The sequence below is a fragment of the Schistocerca serialis genome, chromosome 3 (genome assembly GCF_023864345.2).
Source record: "Schistocerca serialis cubense isolate TAMUIC-IGC-003099 chromosome 3, iqSchSeri2.2, whole genome shotgun sequence".
NCBI classification, from domain to species: domain Eukaryota; kingdom Metazoa; phylum Arthropoda; class Insecta; order Orthoptera; family Acrididae; genus Schistocerca; species Schistocerca serialis.
In genome coordinates, this window is record NC_064640.1 from 263,531,682 (window position 1) to 263,553,453 (window position 21,772).

At 41.5% G+C, this 21,772-nt stretch overlaps 1 protein-coding gene across 3 annotated transcripts in view; it reads left to right on the forward strand.

Moving 5' to 3' along the window:
* The window catches only part of LOC126470037 (steroid receptor RNA activator 1), a 59,263-nt gene extending 41,798 nt beyond the window's left edge, over window positions 1-17,465 (forward strand). For 2 of the 3 annotated variants that reach the window (XM_050097530.1, XM_050097528.1), the window contains exon 4: window positions 16,510-17,465. In XM_050097530.1, the coding sequence (XP_049953487.1) occupies window positions 16,510-16,640 (131 nt within the window). In that variant the 3' untranslated portion in view covers window positions 16,641-17,465. The remainder of the gene's footprint in view (window positions 1-16,509) is intronic. The other variant, XM_050097529.1, reaches the window with a different exon arrangement.
* Window positions 17,466-21,772: the final 4,307 nt, after the last annotated feature.

Genomic DNA, 21,772 nt, shown 5'->3' on the forward strand with positions numbered 1-21,772 from the left:
TTCTACTTGGACAACTCCCGAAACTGTACAAGATACAGGGCAATGTTGTTTCTTTAACATGGTGAGCAGTGTTCTCAGTGATAAAGATGATATCAGGATTATACCCTCTCTGCAATCTGCTGCTATTAAATGATTTTCTTAGTTTAGAATAAAAAGAAAAAAAGCTTAAGTCTCCCTCTGCCTGTTCAACTTTCTAGTTCTTCCTGATTTTTATCAGTTAAGCTACATCCCCAGTACATCTCCCAGTACGGTCTTGATCTTTTGGTTATGAAAGTTATTTGGCTTATTGAAGATACGATCAGTGTTAAGTGGTTTGCACACTGATGTAATAGTACACAACTGGCACTCAGTTGTTAAAGCTTCGATGTTGTTTGTCTTTGTGATGCTTGTTGACTTAATCTTTGTATCTGGACTTACAAAGGTAGCACTACCATATTTTTCATGAGGATGTTCTAATACCTCTTCACATCTTCAATTTTTGGTGTTCAGATGTGTGGTGTCACCGCCAGGCACCACACTTGCTAGGTGGTAGATTAAATCGGCCGCGGTCCATGTAGTACATGTCGGACCCGCGTGTCGCCACTGTGTGATCGCAGACCTAGCGCCACCACAAGGCAGGTCTCGTGATACGAACAAGCACTCGCCCCAGTTGTACGACGACATTGCTAGAGACAATACGGACGAAGCCTTCCTCTCATTTGCCAAGAGACAGTTAGAATAGCCTTCTGCTAAGTCCATGGCTACGACCTAGCAAGGCGCCATTAGCCTTACCTACTTTGAGAGTTATAGTATAAATGTCTCTAGAAGAATGCTGTAGTCATCAACTAATAAAGTTAAGTATAAAGCAGCTACGTACTTTTCTTGCTACCATTCAATAGTTATCCTCTTCCAGAATTCACGCCCGTCGGCGTGTGTGTACGCGTGCCTTTCTTTCAATCGGCTACCTCAAGTGGCGTAACAGTCTTGTTACGTCACTACAAGATGTTTATCCCTTTGTGTGTTTCTTCCAATACTAAAATGTTCCATGAATTTTGTTTGCACTTGTGTGAAAGTAAGACTTTCCTCTTGCGGCAGTCCCTCAATATTTAATGAAGTAATCACAATTTTAGGTCTCGAAGAGGTCCACTTTTGTGAATTTGCCAGTTTTCTCCGATGTTTCTCGGTGGTAAGAAGATTAGCCGTTGATACTTGTTCAACTTTTCCAAGATACGCCTGATTCTGTTCTCTCTACAGCAGTCATTTGCAGAGGCTCCTTCCATGTACCGCAAGCCGGAACTTATGAGGTCTTTCCAAAAAATTCCAGAACACTTGTAATTTTGCACCATTGGTGTGTTGGAGTGAAATGTGATTGGCATCTCTGCACACACTTGTGTTTAATGTGTAACTGCTGGGCATTTCATTGTTCTATGTCTGTTAGTTATTGTTCAATGCTGTATTGACTAGAATGTTGTGTTGCACAGTTTGCGAATTTCGAGATGGCTGAGTTAGAGGAGCAATACTTCTGCATTAAATTTTGTGTGAAACTCAAGAAAGCCTTTACAAAGAGACACCAAATGAAGCAGGAAGCCTACGGTGATGAGTGCTTAAGCTGTACTCAGTGTTAAGAACAATTCACGTGGTTTAAAAATGGCCAGACAGAAGTTCCCAAAGATGACCCTCGTTGAGGACGCCCATCGATCTCTACTGACGATGCTCGTGTCAGAAATGTCAACGAAATTGTGCATGCAAATTGAAGACTAATGGTCCAAGAGATTGCAGAAGAAAACATTTCAGTCGGATCATATCATGAAATTGTTACACAGCATCTTGTAATGCATTGTGTGGCTGCCAAGTTCGTCCCACGGTTCATGAGCCAAGACCAGAAAGACTTTCGCATCGCAATCTGTGAAGAGCTTCTGGAGTGCGCAAATGAGACATGTGAGACATGAGTCTACTGTTACGATGTTGAAAGGCAAAGATTTGCGACAGTGGTCGACAGAAAAGAAAATTCTCAGACAGCACTTCCAGCAAGAGCACTGCTTTTGAAAGTGGAAACGCCATTGGGAGCAGTGTATCAATTGTGGAGGAGAGTATTTCAAAGGAGACCGTGCACAATAAGTAAAAGGTAAGCGTAGAAAAATTTTGAGGATATAGTTCCAGAAGTTTTTGAACAGACCTCATACTTGTGTCCTCCTGTTAAACACTGCCGCTGTACTTCTGCTAACAATGTTTCCCTTTGTCAGTGCAGACATCGAACTGCCGTTCTAGTCTCTACCAGTACTTCTGATACCACTTGTAGAGGCTGTGGTGTGGCATTAGCTTTCCTCACTGGGCAGCGTAGCTCTGTCAGGAGTGGGCGTGACAAATTGATACGCCTATTATGAATGTAGGCAGTGTCCCAGCTGTGCCGATTGACGAGAGCATAGACATCTGCAGTGCAAACACCACTCCAGTGTTTGGCTGGCAGCGTCTGATGGTGTCAGGCACCCATTGGCTTGGTGGCTGTGAGGGCCTCAGATCAACCCTCAGCCTATAAGTGCTGTGGCTGGATCCTCAAGTTGGCAGTCCTATCAGGGTGACAGTGTAGCAGTGGCGGCCTCACTGCTGAAGCCAACACTACAGCAGGCGCTGACTTCATGACTCATTGATTTGGTGCCCAGCCTGGCCACATAGTCAATAGTTATGTGCCAAAGCAGACTTGTTGTGTGTTGGCTGCCACTAATGTCACATATGCTGCATGCAGAATCATTGCTGGTTACAGTAAGTCTCTGGTCACAAACTGGGCAGTGTGGCATAATGCTGCACAAGCTTTCTTATAGCAACTAGCCCTTGCCTTTACCTTTCAAACAAAATTTACGTGGTTAATAGACAGATGCTGCACACAACTTCTCTCCCTTAGGTTACATTGATATCTGTAGTGTCAAAGGGGCATCCAGCACAAAGTTAAATAATAAAATAAAGTTTGCCAATTCCTGGAAAAGCAGACATGTAATAGACAGTATAAACACTGGGAAAAAGAAAGGTGTGCTTGTTAACTGGCCACTTGATCATAGCGCAATGCTGCAGCAAACTAAGGCAACATGTCCTCGTTTATCACGTGCTGAACAATGAGCCCAGTGATGTGAATGTTTAACATTGGCAGTAAAGGTTTAGATATAATTGTAACTTGGAGTACTTGCAAGACAATCATGACAGACTTGAATACATAGTTGCGGATAGTGTTCGTGAGGATTTACAGTGCTGTGATGGTATAGGGTCTGGGCTACCTCTGGAATCAATTATGTTAGTTGGTCATCTGGTTGTTTGGTTTCAGACACTTGGGTTGTCACTATTACATTGCACTGTCTGAGATATCTCGGGTTTTCTTTCAAACATCAGTTTCAAACTTTGCTGCTGCATTTTGAATCGATGTTTTGACATAAGGCAGGTTGCACAGATTTGCAACAAAGTCGCAAAATCAGTCATCTTTTCCTGATAAGAATAACATGATTGATTGACATTGATGGAGATGGTGATGTTATATGGTATTTCTGAGTGCAATAGATTTCCAGGAAATTACAGTTATCCAAGTGACATTTTTTTAGGGTCTACTTCCTAAAAAGGCGGCAAATTTTCGACTCTATGTACAACAAGAAAAAGCTGCATAGTGATCTTCTACCTTTAGAACAACTAAATGTTACTTGACATGGTATGTATAAAATTCTAAATTTTCTTTGGCATCAGTAAATGAGGCAAATCATGTTGGGGATTGTTAGCTTGTGTGTGTTGTAGCTGTAGTGCTGTATTGGCTACTGCTATTGCTGCTGCTGTTGCTGCTGCTACTTTGACTCTACAATGAAGTAGTGAAAGATGTGCATATCTCATACCTCATCATCACCAAACCCCCCCCAGGGGGTCCACAGCTCTTTTGTGGATATGTGCGTAGCGAGCACAGGACCCCGAGCTAATGTGGCCCTCCTTCCTTTCCGGGCTGCATCCCTTCCTTTTCCGCATCCTTCCCTCTCCCCCATCTTCGTCCCTCCTCCCCTGACCTCTGGCTCTTTCCTTCCCTATCTCCCCCTCTGGGAGTATGGTTTGTGCCTACGTCCGGAGACGGACACTTGTAAATGTACCGCATTCTTCGCCTTCTCTGCTTGTATGTCTTCATCCTTCCTTTGTCCTTCTCTTTTCCTTACCTCTTCTCTTTACCCTTTTCTCCACTGCGGCGTTTGAGACCTCTCTTGTTTCCTTTCCCTTGCTTTGTTTCCCCTTTCTCTTTCTTCCTCCCTGTGCGTGTCTGAAGGCCGACCCACGCATTTTTGTGCGTAGCCGGTGACGGGGTAACGCGTCATTCCCCAAGGCATGTCCCATCTACAGCACCACCTGGCAGAAATCGCCCTCGGCCGTCTTCTGTGTTGCCGAGGTGCACTGCTGGCGGCCGATCAACCGGCCAATCGCTGGTGGCAGGAGCTGCTCCTGACCAACCTATGGATCAGGATCTTCTGCCTTCGGCTGAATGCCATTCCATGCTGTCGGTCGCAAGCTCTGAGCAGTCGTTGAGTTGACAGCAACCTTGGCCACATTCCTCCATTTTCTGTTCACCCTATGTCCATTATCCACTGGAATATCCGTGGTATTCGAGCCAATCGGGATGAATTGTCGATCCTCTTACGATCCTACTCGCCGGTCATCTTCTGTCTTCAGGAAACAAAGCTGCGTCCCCGTGACCGCTTTGTTCTCCCTCATTTTCAGTCCATCCGATATGATCTCCCCTCTGTTGAAGGCACTCCAGCACATGGAGGACTCATGATTCTTCTCCACGAAACTCTCCATTATCACCCAATCCATTTAAACACTTCCTTCCAAGCTGTCGCTGTCCGTCTTTCCCTTTCCGGATACACGTTCTCTCTTTGTACTGTATACATTCCATCGTCCACACCAATGGCACGAGCTGATCTCCTTCATCTTCTTGGTCAGCTTCCACCCCCCTATTTGCTGGTTGGGGACTTCAATGCCCACCACCCGCTTTGGGGATCTCCGCATCCTTGTCCATGTGGCTCACTATTGCTAGACGTCTTCCACCAAGTGGATCTAGTTTGCCTCAACACTGGGGTCCCTACATTTTTGTCTGCCTCCACGACAAATTTATCTCATTTGGACCTTGCGGTCGGTACTGTTCTGCTAGCCCGGCGCTTCGAATGGTTCGCCCTTGACGATACACACTCGAGTGACCACTTTCCATGTGTCCTTAGACTGCAGCCTCAACTGCCATACATGCGCCCACGACGCTGGAAGTTTGCCCAAGCTGATTGGACACTTTTTTCGTCTCTAGCGACATTCGATGACCGTCACTTTCCCAGCGTCGACGATGAGGTCACACTTATTACCGACGTTATTCTTAGAGCTGCGGAACATTCAATACCATGCACCTCCGAATTGCCGTGATGCAATACGTGAGCGGCGACGTGCTCTCCGCGTTTTCCGCCACCATCCTACTTTGGCCAACTGTATCCGCTATAAGCAGTTCCGAGCGCGATGCCGTCGTGTCATCCGCGATAGCAAGAAGGCAGGCTGGAAATTCTTTATTAGCTCATTTAACACCTTCACTCCCTCCTCGGAAGTTTGGAGTCGGCTTAGACGGTTCTCAGGCACGCCTAGTTTCTCCCCAGTCTCTGGGCTCACTGTCGCGCATGATACATTAGTGGACCCCGTCGCAATTTCTAACTCGTTGGGTCAGCACTTTGCTGAGATTTCGAGCTCTTCAAATTACCCGCCAGTGTTTCTCCTGAAGAAACGTGCAGCGGAAGTGCGACCTCTTGCTTTCTCCTCTCAAAATCGCGAAAGCTACAATACTGTTTTCTCCATGCAGGAACTCCAACATGCACTCTCTTCTTCTCGCTCCTCCGCTCCAGGACCGGATGGTATCCACGTCCAAATGTTGCTGCATTTATCAACCCATAGTCTGCGTTACCTCCTTCGCCTTTATAATCGAATTTGGACCGACAGTACTTTTCCCAGACGATGGCGGGAAGCTATCGTCGTTCCTGTTCCGAATTCTGGAAAGGACAAACATCTCCCCTCTAGCTATCGCCCCATTTCTCTCACGAGTAGTGTCTGTAAGGTTTTGGAGCGTATGGTGAATTACCGTTTAGCGTGGTGGCTGGAATCCCGCAGTCTTTTAACACCTGCCCAATGCGGATTCCAAAAGCATCGTTCTGCAGTTGACCATCTTGTTGCTCTCTCCACTTATATCATGAACAATTTTCTCCGGAAACGCCAAACAGTGGCAATATTTTTTGATCTGGAGAGAGCATACGATACCTGTTGGAGGACAGGCATCCTCCGCACACTGTTCTCTTGGGGCTTTTGAGGTCGGCTGCCCCTTTTTCTTCGCGAATTTATGGCAGTGCGCACACTTAGGGTGCGGGTGAACACTACTCTCTCCCGTACTTTCTCCCAAGAAAACGGGATACCCCAGGGCTCCGTGCTGAGTATTGAACTGTTTGCCATTGCCATCAATCCAATTATGGATTGTCTCCTTCCTGATGTCTCGGGCTCCCTCTTTGTGGACGATTTTGCGATCTACTACAGCTCTCAATGGACCAGCCTTCTTGAACGACGTCTTCAAGGATGTCTCGATCGCCTCTACTCTTGGAACACCGAAACCGGCTTCCCCCGTTTTCGGACGTTGCTAAATTCTTGGGTCTTATGTTTGACAGAAAACTGTGCTGGTCCTCCCACATTTCCTATCTTTCGGCTCGCTGTCTGCGATCGCTCAACACCCTCCGTGTCCTGAATGGTACCTCCTGGGGAGCGGACCGAGTGGTCCTTCTCCGCCTCTATCGCGCCTTAGTGCACTCGAAATTGGGCTATGGAAGCATAGTTTACTCCTCTGCTCGGCCGTCTATTCTTCGTCGTCTTGACTCTATCCACCACCGTGGATTACGTTTAGTGTCTGGAGCTTTTTACACCAGCCCTGTGGAAAGCCTTTATGCTGAGACTGCTGAACCTCCGCTGTCCAATCGGCGAGCAGTCCTTCTGAGTCGTTATGCTAGCCATCTGTCTTCCATCCTTGCTAATCCAGCCCATGGCATTTTTTTCGACACCTCCTTTGATGTAGGGTATGCAGGCCGCCCCTCCTCCCTACTACCACCGGGAGTCCGCTTCCATCAACTGCTCCATTCTCTTTCCTTCCACTTTCCTAAAACCTTCTTGACAACTTGGGGTACAGCACCACCTTGGCTCCGTCTCCGGATCTGCCTGCTCCGTGACCTTTGTCAATTTCCCAAGGATGGTACCCCTTCACTTGTTTATCGTCGGGCATTTGCTGCTCTATGTGCACAAATGAAGGAAGCCACATTTATTTACACTGATGGCTCGAAAACATCGTTAGGTGTAGGGAGTGCCTATATTGTTGGCGACACCCCAAATCAATTTCGGCTTCCCGACCAGTGTTCAGTTTATACTGTGGAGCTTTACGCTGTTCTCCAGGCTGTCCACTACATCCGCCGCCATCAGCAGATACAGTATGTTATCTGCTCAGATTCTCTCAGCTCTCTCCTCAGTCTCCAAGCTCTTTACCCTGTGCACCCTCTGGTCCACCAGATTCAGGGCTGTCTGCACTTGCTCCACCTGGGGGGCGTCTCGGCGGCGTTCCTCTGGCTCCCGGGACACGTTGGTATCTGTGGAAATGAGGCGGCCGATATTGCGGCCAAGGCTGCAGTCTCTCTTCTTCGGCCAGCTATTCAATCGATTCCCTTCACTGATCTACGGAGCGTTTTATGTCGTCGTGTTGTTCTTTTATGGCACGCACGTTGGTCTACACTTCCCCATAATAAATTGCGGGACGTGAAAGCTCTTCCTTGTGCTTGGACCTCTTCCTTCCGAACGCGTCGTCGGGAGGAGGTAATTTTAACTAGACTCCGGATAGGGCACTGTCTTTTTAGCCATCGACATCTTTTAAGCGGCAATCCTCCCCCACTCTGTCCCCACTGCCCTCAGCTGTGGACGGTAAGACACCTTTTAATTGAGTGCCCCTATTTTACTCCGTTACGCGCCCGTCTACAGCTGTCGCCTGATATATCGTCAATTTTAGCAGATGACACGCGCTCGGCCGATCGCGTTCTCGAGTTTATTAGTACCAGTGAAATGACGTCAGTCATTTGAAGCTTTTTTTTTGGGGGACAACCCACCCCTTTCTGTAGTGGATTTTTAAGCCTTCCTTCTGCTTTTAGATTCTCCAATTTTTTGAGTTTCGTTCCCATTGCTGCTGGTTCCCATTTTTTGGTTTTTACCGTTTCTTAAGTCACGGCCTGGGCGCTAATGACCATAGCAGTTTTACGCCCTAAAACCAAAACCAAAAACCAAAAACCCTTGGCTGAGCTGAAACACAATTTGTTAATGAATAGTATTGTAGCTAGTGTTTAACATTAGAAAGAAAAAAACATCAAGCTCACCCAAGCTGTTGAATTTTCAGCACTAGCAGGTCAATAGAGCACAAAATCACGTTATTAAAACTTTCCACAGAAAATTGAGATCTCTTATTTAGCTGTCGGAGTAGGCACTTCATGAGTAAGAACAAGGTAGCATTTAGCAGCAGGTACTCAAGAAGACCCCACCAGTGGTTGCCTGCCATTACATACGTGCAGTGAAAATGGGCTCCATCCAAAGAATATACTGTGCCTGTGGCGGCACTTTGTGAATATGATGACCTTTGCACCTTTTGTTCCATTATTGGTTCCAAGTTACAGATCTTGGTGTCTGACTTCAACATGATACTTGACACTTCAGTTAATGACCCCAGAACACATTAGAAGAATATTCTGCAGATAGTAATACTGCTGTTACTTGGGTTGCTTTTCTGATGCTTTTAGTCTCATTCATCAATATTCTTCAGATTGATGAAATGGAAAAGATGAAGAATTACTCTGTCGTCAGTCAATGGCTGTCAGATTCTGTGTGGTTGTGCAAACTGGTAATTCTTTTATCACTGTGTCGTTTTAGCTTAGTTGCAAGAACAAGTATCTAGCTCATGAGCTGTGTGTGCATGATGGTTTACTAAGATAGCTGTTAAATATTGGTATGTATGATTTGTTTTGATGGCGATCCATTTTACTGTAGCATCTCCATAGGTGTTGCACACCATCATAATTAACATATGAATCTGCGTATACATGGTTACTGTGCAGTGCATACTTAAGTGCGTGACAGAGGGTTCATTGAAATACCTTCGCACTATCTCTCTACCATTCTTTTGTTGAATAGCATGCAAGAAAAACGAACACTTAAATCTTTGCTTGTGAACTCTGATTTTTCTTGTTTTATTGCAATGATAATTTTTCCCTCTGTAGGTGGGCATAAACAGAATATTTTCACATTTGAAGGAGAAAGCTGGTGATTGAAATTTCATAAAAAGATCTCACTACAATGAAAAACGCCTGTGTTTGAATGATTGCCACCCCAACTCACTTATCATATCCCTGACACAACCTCCCCTATTTTGCAATAATACAAAATGAGCTGTTCTTCTTCGAACTTTTTGGATGTCCTACATCAATCCTACCTGGTAAGGATCCCAAACTGTGCAGCAATACTCCAGAAGAGGATGGACAAGCATAGTGTAGGCAATCTGTTTAGTAGATCTGTTGTAGCTTCCAAGTGTCCTGCCAATAAAACACAGCCTGTAGCTTGCCCTCCCCACAGCATTCTCTGTGTGTTCATTCCATTTCAGGTTATTAATAGTCCCCAGGTATTTAGTTAAATTGACAGCCTTCCGATTTGTGTGATTTATCATGTAACCAAAGAATTACTGTTAGTAGTCATGTGGTCTGACCTCTCACTTCCTATGGTTTAGATTCAATTACCACTTTTCATGCCATACAGATATCTTGTCTAAATCATTTTGCGATTGGTTTTGATCTTCTGATGACATTGCTTGATTGTTTGCAGATGATGCTATCATTTACAATGTAGGTATGTTGTTCACATAGTCTCCCAAATTGTGAATATAGATGGGGAACATCTGAGGGTGTACAACTCTTCCCCGGGGACACCAGATAGCACTTCTGTTTTACTCAGTGGCTTTCCATCAATTACTATGAACTGTGATCTTTCTGACAGGAAATCATGAATACATTTGCACAATGGAGATGATATTCCATAGGCAGGCAGTTTGATTAGAAGCAGCTTGTGAGGAACGGTGTGAAAAACGTTCTGGAAATCTAGAAATATGGAATCAATTTGAGACCGCCTGTCGATAGTACTCAGTACTTCATGTGACTACGGAGATAGTTGTGTTTCATAAGAACAGCATTTTCTGAATCCATGCTGACTACATGTCAATAGATTGTTCTCTTCAAGGTAATTAACAATGTTTTAACGCAATACATATTCCAAAATCGTACTGCAAATTGAGGGGAGTGATATGGGTCTATAATTCAATGGATTACTTCTATTTCCTTTCTTGGGTATTCGTGTGGCATTGGCAACTTTCCAGTCTTTAGGTATGGATCTATCACTAATCGAGCAGTTGTATGTGATTACTAAGTATGGAGCTGTTATATCAACATACTCTGAAAGGAAACTTATTGGTGTACACACTGTACTGGAAGACTTTCCTATATTAAGTAATTTAAGTTTCTTTGCTACTCTGAGGGTATCCACTTCTAAATTACTTATGTTTGCAGCTGTTTTTGTTTCAAATTCTGGCATATTTATTTTGCTGTCTTTGACAAAGGAATTTTGGAAAACTGTGTTTTGTAACTCTGCTTTTGTGGCACTGTCATCGGTAATATTACCATTACTGTCGCACAGTAAAGATTTTGATTGTGTCTTGCTGCTGGTGTACTTTACATATGACTTGAATCTCGTTGCTTTTCTGCCAGATTCTGTGATAGAGTTTCATTGTGGAAACTATTAAAATCAGCTCACATTGAAGTCCACACTAAATTTTGATCTTCTGTAAAACATCATCAGTTGTGGAGATAAATCTTATAAATCTCACTTGATGTTTTTCGATGCTTCTGCAACAGAGTTCTGGCCTGTTTTATGTATCAGGAGATCTGTCCCATCGGTTATTAATTCATTTGGACTAAATCTCTCAGTTGCTGTTGATACTATTTCTTTGAATTTATACTGCATCTGGTCTGCTCATACATAGGTTCGGAAGGAATGGAGACTCTCTCTTAGGAAGCTGGTAAACAGATTTTTATCTGCTGTTTCACATAGATATAGTTTACATTTATTTTTGGTGGATTTGGTTTATACACTATGTGATCAAAAGCACCCAGACACTTGGCTGAAAAAAAAAACAAACAAACAAACCTACAAGTTCATGGTGCCCTCCATTGGTAATGCTGGAATTCAGTATGGTGTTGGCACACGCCTAGCCTTGATGATAGCTTCCATTCTCGCAGGCATACTTTGTCAGGTGCTGAAAGGTTTCTTGGAGTATGTCAGCCCATTCTTCACAGAGTGCTGCACTGAGGAGAGGAATCAATGTTGGTTGGCGAGGTCTGGCAAAAAGACGGCATTCCAAAGCTTCTCAAAGGTGTTCTATACGATTCAGATCAGGACTCTGTGCAGGCCAGTCCATTACAGGGATGTTATTGTCATGTAACCACTCCACCACAGCCCGTGCATTATGAACAGGTGCTCAATCATTTTGAAAGATGCAGTCGCCATCCCTGAAATGCACTTCAACAGTGGGAAGCAAGAAGGTGCTTAAAACATCAGTGTAAGCCTGTGCTGTGATAGTGCCATGCAAAGCAACGAAGTGTGCATGCCCCCCCCCCCCCCCCTCCATGAAAAACATGATCACACCATAACACCACCAACTCCAAATTTTACTGTTGCCCTACACACGCTGGCAGATGACATTCACTGGTCATTTGCCATACCCACACCCTGCCATCGGATCGCAACATTGCATATCGTGAATCGTCACTCCACATAAGGTTTTTCCACTGTTCAATCGTCCAATGTTTATGCTCCTTACGCCAAGCGAGGCGTCATTTGGCAATTACTGGTGTGATGTGTGGGTTATGAGCAGCTGCTCGACCACGAAATCCAAGTTTTCTCACCTGTCGCCTAACTGTCATAGTACTTGCAGTGGATCCTGATGTAGTTTGGAATTTCTGTGTGACGGTCTAGATAGATGTCTGCCTATTATACATTACGACCCTCTTCAACTGTCGGCAGTCTCTGTCCGTCAACTGACGAAATCGGCCTGTACGCTTTTGTGCTGTACATGTCCTTTTATGTTTCCACTTCACTATCACATTGGAAACAGTGGACCGAGGGATGTTTAGAGTGTGGAAATCTCACGTACATACATATGACACAAGTGACACCCAATCGGCTGACCACGTTTGAAGCCTGTGTGTTCCACGGAGTGGCGCATTCTGCTCTCTCGCGATGTCTAATGACTACTGAGGTCGCTGATATGGAGTACTTGGTGTCTGGACACCTGTGATCACATAGTTTATGCTACTCAGTCTCGCTGCAATGACCTTGTGGTCACTAATCCCTGTATCCCTCATGATACTTCCTATTTGCTCTGGATTATTTGTTGCCATGAGGGAAACGGTGTTGTCACAACCATTTACGCTTTGAGTTGGCTCCTGAACTATTCACTCAAAATAATTTTTGGAGAAAGCATTTAGCATAATTTCGGATGACATTTTATGCCTGGCACTAAATTTAAACATATATTTTCACCAACATATTGATGGTAGATTGAAGCCACCACCAATTATAATTTTATGAATAGGATACCTGTTTGAAATGAGAATCATATGCTCTTTAAACCTTTCAGCAGCTGTCTTGTTAAAGGAAGCTTTTAATATGCAGTTTCCACATTGGTTATTTTTAAATTTGTCATTTTTCTTGCTACAATATGCTTTCATAAATATCGGAATCAATTCAGAAGTACTGTCACTCCTCGCCCAAAAGTTTATAACATCTTTTTTAAAAACTCTGATAAATAAGTGTGTCTATGTCTGTGAGAGTAAAAATGATCACATATCTGTTATGGCTAATTTTTTATATATTTTGACAGGCAACCTGTGTTAGAAGTATGTGATAACAAGCATAATACTTTCGCCAAACACGGCATGAATTTGATATCACTGCAAAACTGTGAATTCTTATCAGTGAAAGAATCTTAGACTGCAAACAATATCTTTGCTGGAAATATGTTAAAGGATTTTACTTAGTATGAATGACTGAAAAGGAGTATACCTTAGGCAGGTTGATAATTTCAACCAAAACAGCAAGTTAATAAGCTTTCTTGTCTGTCTCTAACCAAAGCTAATGCCCAAATGTTCACAAAAACACAACCTATGTCCCTTGCCATACTAATGTGTTCAATGCTTGTTGCTCTGCAGGGTACAACCATCAGATAATGTGGAGATGCATTTGTGGAGACTAGGCAGATGTGAAATTTCACTGCACAGTCAAGTCTTATTTATCATGAGAAATTTTAGGCAAAATGTGTGATTTACTCAGTGGGTGTATCTTGAGGGGGAAGTGGACCTATCAGACTATTTGCTTGAGGTTGTTTAGTAGAAACCATGGAAAGGAAATCAGGATGGCCAGGCAGCAATTTCAAACACATTCCTTTGAACTATGAGTGCTATATTTTGACTACAATGATAATACACTCAGTATTATGTTGAGAATATGTGCACAGGAAGCAACAGGGTATCTAAGGTAGCCCCTGAATAAACTCATCCATGAATGCTATCACATAGTTATGCTGTTAATTTGAAATATAGTAGTAGTCTGATAGTATACTTTGAAGCAAATTTGTCTTTTGCGACAGAAAACATAAAATGAGCTCCTGGAATGGAAACTGAATTTAATTATGATTAAGGAGTGAAGTTATATGTATTTCATGACATTATACTGTGATTAAAATTATGATTTGCAGATTTCAGTGGTTTTGTGTGTGTGTGGGGGGGGATGTGGCAGTGTTTTCAGTGTACAGCCAGCCACACTAGACAAAATGCTGCTTGTACCTACATAACAGGTGACACAAGAAGCATGTGGCATTTGAGAAAGAACTGTGACTGGCTGACATCTGACCTCTACCACTCAATGCCCTAGAAAGCCAATCACAAAGTTATTTTAATCAAAGTATAGGTCGTACTACAAACTAATTCCAAAGGACCACATTGCCTGCATATGATTTATGAAAATCTTGATAAGTCAGTTAATGGGTGGGCACACAAATCTGGAGAAAGCCAGAGATTGAGTGTGTTCAAAATGTGCATTGCATAATAAAAATGCTATAAAGACAACAGATATAATTTTTTATTGAGTTTTCCATTTATTTCACTGCCACAATTTGCCAAGAAGAGCCACTATGACTACCATGAAATGGCTGTTCCAATATTTTGGGTTATTCATAAATACTTGTGGGGTTTCAGAAGATGACTGCACAAAAATTACAAGATATGCAGAAAACACACAGTGGATAGAGAATCTCTCCAAATTTTTAACTTGCATTGCAGGTACACAATATGGGCACCACATGCTACATAGCAAATGCCAGTGTGATAGTCAAACATGTGTCCTACACATCCTGACCCATTAGGGTCAATATCAGTGACCACGTTAATTATACTTCCTTGTAGCTCTTCCAAATTAAGTGGCAGTGGAGGCAGGCAGGCATGGTCTTTGTCATAACCCCTCAATAAGAAATCACATACAAGTAGACTAAGTCAGTTGACTGTGGGGCCACTGAAGAGGAGGAGAGTATGATGGGAAGCGTGTCGAATCCAGCACTGAGACATTTCGACATTGTGGTAATCATGAGTGGCTGAAAGAAAGGGTGGTGGGACACAGTCTTGTTGCAAAATGAAGTCTCCATTGTCTTTCTGTAATTGTGGCATAAGCTGTTGCTCCAGTGTGCCGAGGTACATGAAACCAGTCCAGTTTTCTCTGCACAGAAAAATGGACCATAATCTTTTTGAAGAGACTGTGGCACAAAAATTGTTAAATTTAGCTGAATGGAAAATGCGTTGCACCATCTCTTGTGGATTTCTGTGCCCCAAATGTAAACATCATGACATGCCTCTAAACACATGAAACGTAGCTTCGTCACTGAAAACCAACTTCTGTGAAAAACTGTCTTGCTCCGCTAACCACTGTGTGTTGTTGCAATAGTCAGAATGAAGCTGTTTGTCTCAAGTAGTCTGGGCCCATAATAACTTCAGTCAGTATTGCTTTATACAGAGACATCTGTGTAGGAATGAGCAGAACAGTTGACTTTAGTATTTGTAGTTATCTGCTTGTACATGTTGTATATTTCTTTGGGCCCCTGGTGAATGATTCCCACACACCCTGTACAATCTCTGCTGACAGTTCCAGCTGGCTTGTTTTCTTCACACCTCGTAAGCAGGCTTTCACATGGAATGTGTTGTACCACCTTTGGATTGTTCTGTTTGTTGAAGTTTTTACGTGATATTTGGTATAAAAGCTTTGCTGAACCATCACAACTGAATAACATTTATCAAGTTCAAGAATACAAAATGCACACATTTCTTTATAGTACACCATGTTCTGACACACCTGCCCCCAAATGATGCACTCTTCAACTACACCATGTCATGTTTTATGATTCTGAACTTGGAGAGATGCTCTGTCCACTGATACTTGTACTGTATATGTCTTTTTGTTTTTCTTTTTTTTCCATGCAGTTTTCTTATGAAACTCTGTAGGTACTTACTGTATGAATAAACCTGTATTTACAAAATAAATTTTGCGATAATCACACATTTATTTATTAAATTTAAGAATAAATAGATCTATTAAAACTTAATAAATCATGTGTACTAATAGCTAAAGACATGTTTTAACTGATTGTTTTTCATATTTTGGCAAACAAGCATTTGTTAAAAGTTTCTGATAACAAGTCTTCTATTTTTGCCAAATATGACATAACTTTGGTATTCTTTAAGCTTTTGTGTTAAGTGTTATCTCATTTGTAATCATCTAGAAATGAGTTTTTTTTGGGATGGTCTGCTCATCTTCATTACTCTAGTTCTAGTAGATGATACTGTGGCTGAATTTATCATATATTTTGTTTTAGCCATGCTCAATTACTTATTTGTATTTTAAGTCAATATCCTTGATCATATTAACAAATTTAAAATTTTTGTTGTTTTGTATGATGGTACTGCGTGACACATTGAGTTTGTGAGAGACTAAGAAAAATGTTTAAAATTTCTAACCATCTTCGTGTTTCGGTATTGAGTGACCTTAATATGGAAATAACTTGGGAGGGAACAAAATATTTAAGTACAAAAGTTTGATATTTTCTGTAAAATGATAACTGCAAATGTATATCTATTACAATTTATTCAACTGTCTGGGATCACAAACTTCATTCGTCACGTGTGAAGACAGTTTGGTTCCTAAGTTACTAGTTACTCCATAATGTGGGTAAAGCTGAAGATGAATTATGTGAATCTAAAACTGGTCATTTATAGAAAGTTTTCAGTCCCTGGCTGTTAAATAAATCTACTGTTCATGTTAATTTGCTTTCAGCACTTGTTGACAAGAATGACGAAACAGCAGAAGACCTATTGAAGTACGTGTTGGAGAATTTTGCTAGCATAGCATCTGGATGGATCCCAGTAATAAGCCATATCCTGACTGTGATGGATTCCACCACATGAAGAAGAAAAATGCAAACAGTATTTGTGTAACTGAAAATGAGTGTGGATGTTTATTGTGTTATTGAAATGAGGCATGTTGAAAGATACAATTTAACATTTTTCTTTTATGAATTTATTTATGCTGGAGTGTAAGCAAAGAATGTATTATATTGTATTCCTGAACACCATTGTTCATTGTATTTTGAGTGGAACTGGATGTTGGGTCAATTCCATCAAACTGTTTCTCACTCTTGTTTCTTTTTTATTTACAGTTAGGTAACTTTTTATGTTAAGAATAAAAACAGTAAAAATTAATTAATGTCACATAAGTGAAATAATATGAATAAAGCAGTGTAAGATAAAACAAAAAGTTAATTTGAAAGCACTGTCTCACTTTTGAATCTGAAATTGATATATTATTTTAGAAAAAAAATCAGTATTTTGTGCTCATCTATTTTCAGTTGGTAGCACTAACAAATGAAATAACCGATCCTAGCACATGGAAGTAGTTTTCTTATCATTTTTATTGTGGAAAAAGGAAATAGCTCTTTCTGCAAAAATCATGTGTAGTGTTGAATAAATCCGAGCTGCTGTACATATGTTAAGGTAACTCAATGGCAGTGTTCTAGGTTTTACTGGTAACAGCTCTAAGTCTCATACACCAGACAATATCAATATTGGTACTTAATATGAATTTCTTACTAACATTAATTATGATAGAAACAGAGGAGATGATCATTAGTACAGCCCCAATTTCATGAACTAAAAAACTGTAAAATATGCAAGTATTCATGAGCTAAAATGTATATAAATATGGCCTTAAAATGAAATATGACATTATAAGAGTTTATAAATAAACATTATTGTTGATGTTTTTAAAAATATACAATGTAAAACAAAATTCACTTCTTAACAGAGTACAGTATCTACTTTTTGCAATGTTTGAAACTGACTAGCATTTATTTTTGAAACATTTGTGTGTCTGGGAAAAAGAAGAAAACATGAAATACAGTGAAAACAGTAACACCTATCCAAACACAAAAACATGTTTTTACTATTGCACGCTCTTTATTTTAAAGTATTCCAGATTAGTTAACACATCGTGTGAATATCCCATTTCTGCAGAGTTGCACTGGATCACAAGTTGCATTTTCAGGTTTTCCATTTTCAAAGATCTACAATTGTCACTGAGGATAGTTTTGTACCTGGGAAACCTCTTCTCCACATCATAGGACATTACGAGAGCATATTTGAAGGTGAAAAGGTCACTGCAGGCCAGATTTGGTTCATTGTCTTCTAGTGTTGTGGCATTTCCAGAACGACGGTCACTAATTTTGCACATTGTAGAATATCCAGGATTCCACTTGGAGGTGTGATGGCTATTGATACTTCTGAAAAGTTGGCATTGATGCAATTGATGTACGCCAAGTTTTCTGACAAGGTATCTGTAAAGACCTTTTTCACAGTTTTGATAGCACTTAATTCATTGCTATCAGGCTGACAAAAGATTCATTATTTTGGTGTAGTTGGTGCAGTAATACACAGCAGCATTAAAACAAGGACTCATTCATGTAAGAACAGGCTGAGGGCGAAGGGCAGCAAAAGTTCTTGTTCCTAGAATTTCTGCACCCACAGCAGAGCTTTCACATAGATTTTCTTGCAACAGAAAATCGATTTGTCTACAACAGGGTAAACTGACCACACCTATACTGCAACTCTGTGTTAACAAGTGTGCAAGGTAAGTGACATGCACCATACTGGCGTAGAGAATTTGAAGCCCGTTGGCTACTTTATCCATGTATGAAGCACTGTCTGTTTTTAGCAGCTAAACATAGTTTCTGTTCACACCATCTGGCCACAGTAGCTTCACAGAATTTTCAAACAAAATGCCAATTGTAGAGTCACCATCATCATTTGCAGCATAGTGCCAACTCACATCAGTGGTTTAATGTATGGACACCCAGACTTTTTGTGAGTAACACTGATTCCTATTTTGTTGAACACCTTGTAGCACACGTATAAATAGTTCTTTCTTTCTCAGTGTAGATTCATGTGGAACTGGAAGTGCCATGTTGTCCAGCAACAGACAAGTGTGGATTCTCCAGCTTCTCCAGTGGGGTGTTTCAGGGCACCACATCTCATACAAGTACTTGAAAAATAATTGCACAGTTGAAGATGGACCTGTCTGCTCAAATAACAGTGTTTGTCTGCTGTCATTTTGAGCACTTCTCTGCACACAACTGCTGTTTTTGGCAGTATTACAATGTTGTACATTAAAGTTTACAAAAGAATATTTCCCCGTCAATTCTGAACAACTTCCCTGCATAATAATGAACAAAACCTCGCAATTTGAGGGTGTTAGAGCACTTTACTTTCGGCATGTAGAACCAGACAGCATTTGCAAAGTGAATAGTGTGACCACATGTGCACTGTTTATTACACTGGAAGCTGTCTTTCTTGGCTTTGCGTGTGTTTTGTCGAACCCATACAACAATATCTTATTGTCAGCGAACCAACTAATGTGTTATGCTTCCTGTCTATTACAGTCCTGTACGCTCCTCGTATACTACAGTCCTGATAAATGAAGTTTTGTAGTAACTGTTGTGTTTATTTGTGACCTGAAACATTCTTAAGTGACAACATTTTCATGTTTTTATTCTTGTCTTCTCAAAGATATGAAAAATATATGCATTTTTGACAGAAGTTGATCGAAATGTGACCTATTATTAAAAAGCTGTAAATACTACTGTATATGAGCAATATATTTTTCTGCACTAAAGTACATGGATTGCAAAATTCATCCTAAAGATCAGGAAAAAAATGCCTTGCCATTAAAATCCGGGCATTTGTCATTAGGACATGTCATTGTAAACAGAAGACCATCCCTTTTTAACCTACCCAGGCTGTGGATATGAACAAAGTTTATACTGCTCTGTAAGCTGCTGTCATTCCTTAAAACTGAATATTTAGTTGCTACTAACTGGTATCAGTTGTACAATGCCTGTAATTCTAGTTACAGGAGCCATCGAATTTTGAAAGCTTAATGAAGCAGTTTTTTGAATAGTCCTTGGATGCTAACTATTTCTGACAGCACTGCTCCAAAGACATCGCCTGCATTTGTCATGTTCCTGCTATCAGATTCCAGGTTCACAGATTGCTTAGATTGATTTTTTTCCACGTACTTTCCATTAAATTACTAAAAGGGCAACAAATGATGAGACTTTTTTAAGACCTATTGTATACTTTGTTCATTATATTGGTTGATTGTAAGAATTATGAGGGGTGTTCTCTAAGTGAAGCAACACTTCTTTTTCTCAGCCCAGCTCAGTTGAAAAATAGCAGAATTTGTTGTGAGACATTGTAACAGATTCTCAGTTCAGCCCCTATAGTTTCATGAAGTTTCAGTATGAGGCAGCACTATATGTAGCCTTCAAAATGGCATCTGCAACGTAGGTACATTCCAAGCAGAGAGCTGTTGTTGAGTTTCTTTTGGCGTGAAACGAGAGCATAACTGGACGTCACTGTTGGCACACTTGTCCACCAGTTGGCATACTCAAAGATACGTGCCTGCTGGGTTGCTCACCATCTAAAAGGAACTGTAAAGAGCAATGAAGGACAAACTGTGGATAATTGCTTGTGTGTTAAGAGGCTGATCGTGACAATTTTTTTGTCAAACTTTGTCACAGATGATGAAACATGGGTTCATCACTTCGAATCTGAAGCAAAATTGCAATAAATGGAGTGGAACCACACCACACCTTATCTGAAGAAAAAATTGAAAGTCAAGGCGACAGTCTTCTGGGACTCTTAAGGGGTTATTCTGCTTGATTTCCCCCTTTATAGTGCAATGATCAACTCTGAAACATATTGTGCTACCCTCAAGAAATTGAAGAAATAGCTAAAGCATGTTCGTCACCACAAAAATGTAAACAAACTTCTTCATAACAGAAAGCCTCACAAGTCTGCACACCCGGGGAGCACACTTTGTCTCTAACATCGACAACTAGAGTCCTACGATGTGGGCATATGGGCCCTACCAGTAGAGTAGCGCAAGGCTGTCGCATTGAACGGAGATTGGATCATATGAGTAAAATGGAGAATATACTTTATACTCGAAATTTCGAAGAACATTCTTAGAGTTGCATGAATAAAGCAAGTCAGAGAGTATGAATCACCCGAGAATGTCCTCAGAGTGAGTGAAAGTGTGCTCAAAACCAAAAACAGTCTCCAATTTTGTATGAATAAAACTAGAGGAGCTTCTCACAAGCAGAGAACTATTTTGTTTTTCGAAGTGAGTTCTGTTGAGTTTGTTTTACCAACTTTTTGTAGTAGTGGCAGAATTTATGTTCCTTGGAAGGCACACATGTAGCCCAAACAGATTCTGAAGAGAGAAATTGTACAAGTTAATACTGGTTTAACAATAAAAACATTATTTGCCTGGCAAACTTCCTTCAAGAAGAATATGAAACAAAAGCTCCCTTCCTATCCTTGCTCCTTCCCTGTTGCTCCCTCCTTCCCCTCTTTTGGTGTTCTGATTTACACTAAAGAGCCAAAGAAACTGTTATACCTGGCTAATACTGTTTACGGCTCCCACAAGCATACAGAAGTGCCATTACACGAGGTGGCATGGACTCAACTGATGTCTGACGCAGTGCTGAAGTGAATTGACACCATGAGTCCTGCAGGGCTGTCCATAAATCCATAAGAGTACGAGCGGGTGGAGATCCCTTCTGAACAGCATGTTGCAAGGCATTCCAGATATGCTCAATAATGTTCCTGTCTGGCGAGTTTGGTGGCCAGTGGTAGTGTCTAAACTCAGAAGAGTGTTCCTGCAGACACTTTGTAGCAATTCTGGACATGTGGGGTGTCGCATTGTCCTGCTGGAACTGCCCAAGTCGGAATGCACAATGTACATGAATGGACACACGTGATCAGGCAGGATGCTTACGTATGTGTTACCTGTCAGAGTTGTATCCCATATCACTCCAACTACATATGCGCCACACCATTACAGAGCCTCCACCTGCTTGAACAGTCCCCTGCTGACATGCAGGATCCATGGATTCATGAGGTTGCTTGCATACCCGTACACATCCATCCACTCGATACAATTTCAAATGAGAGGAGGAGGAGGAGATTAGTGTTTAACGTCC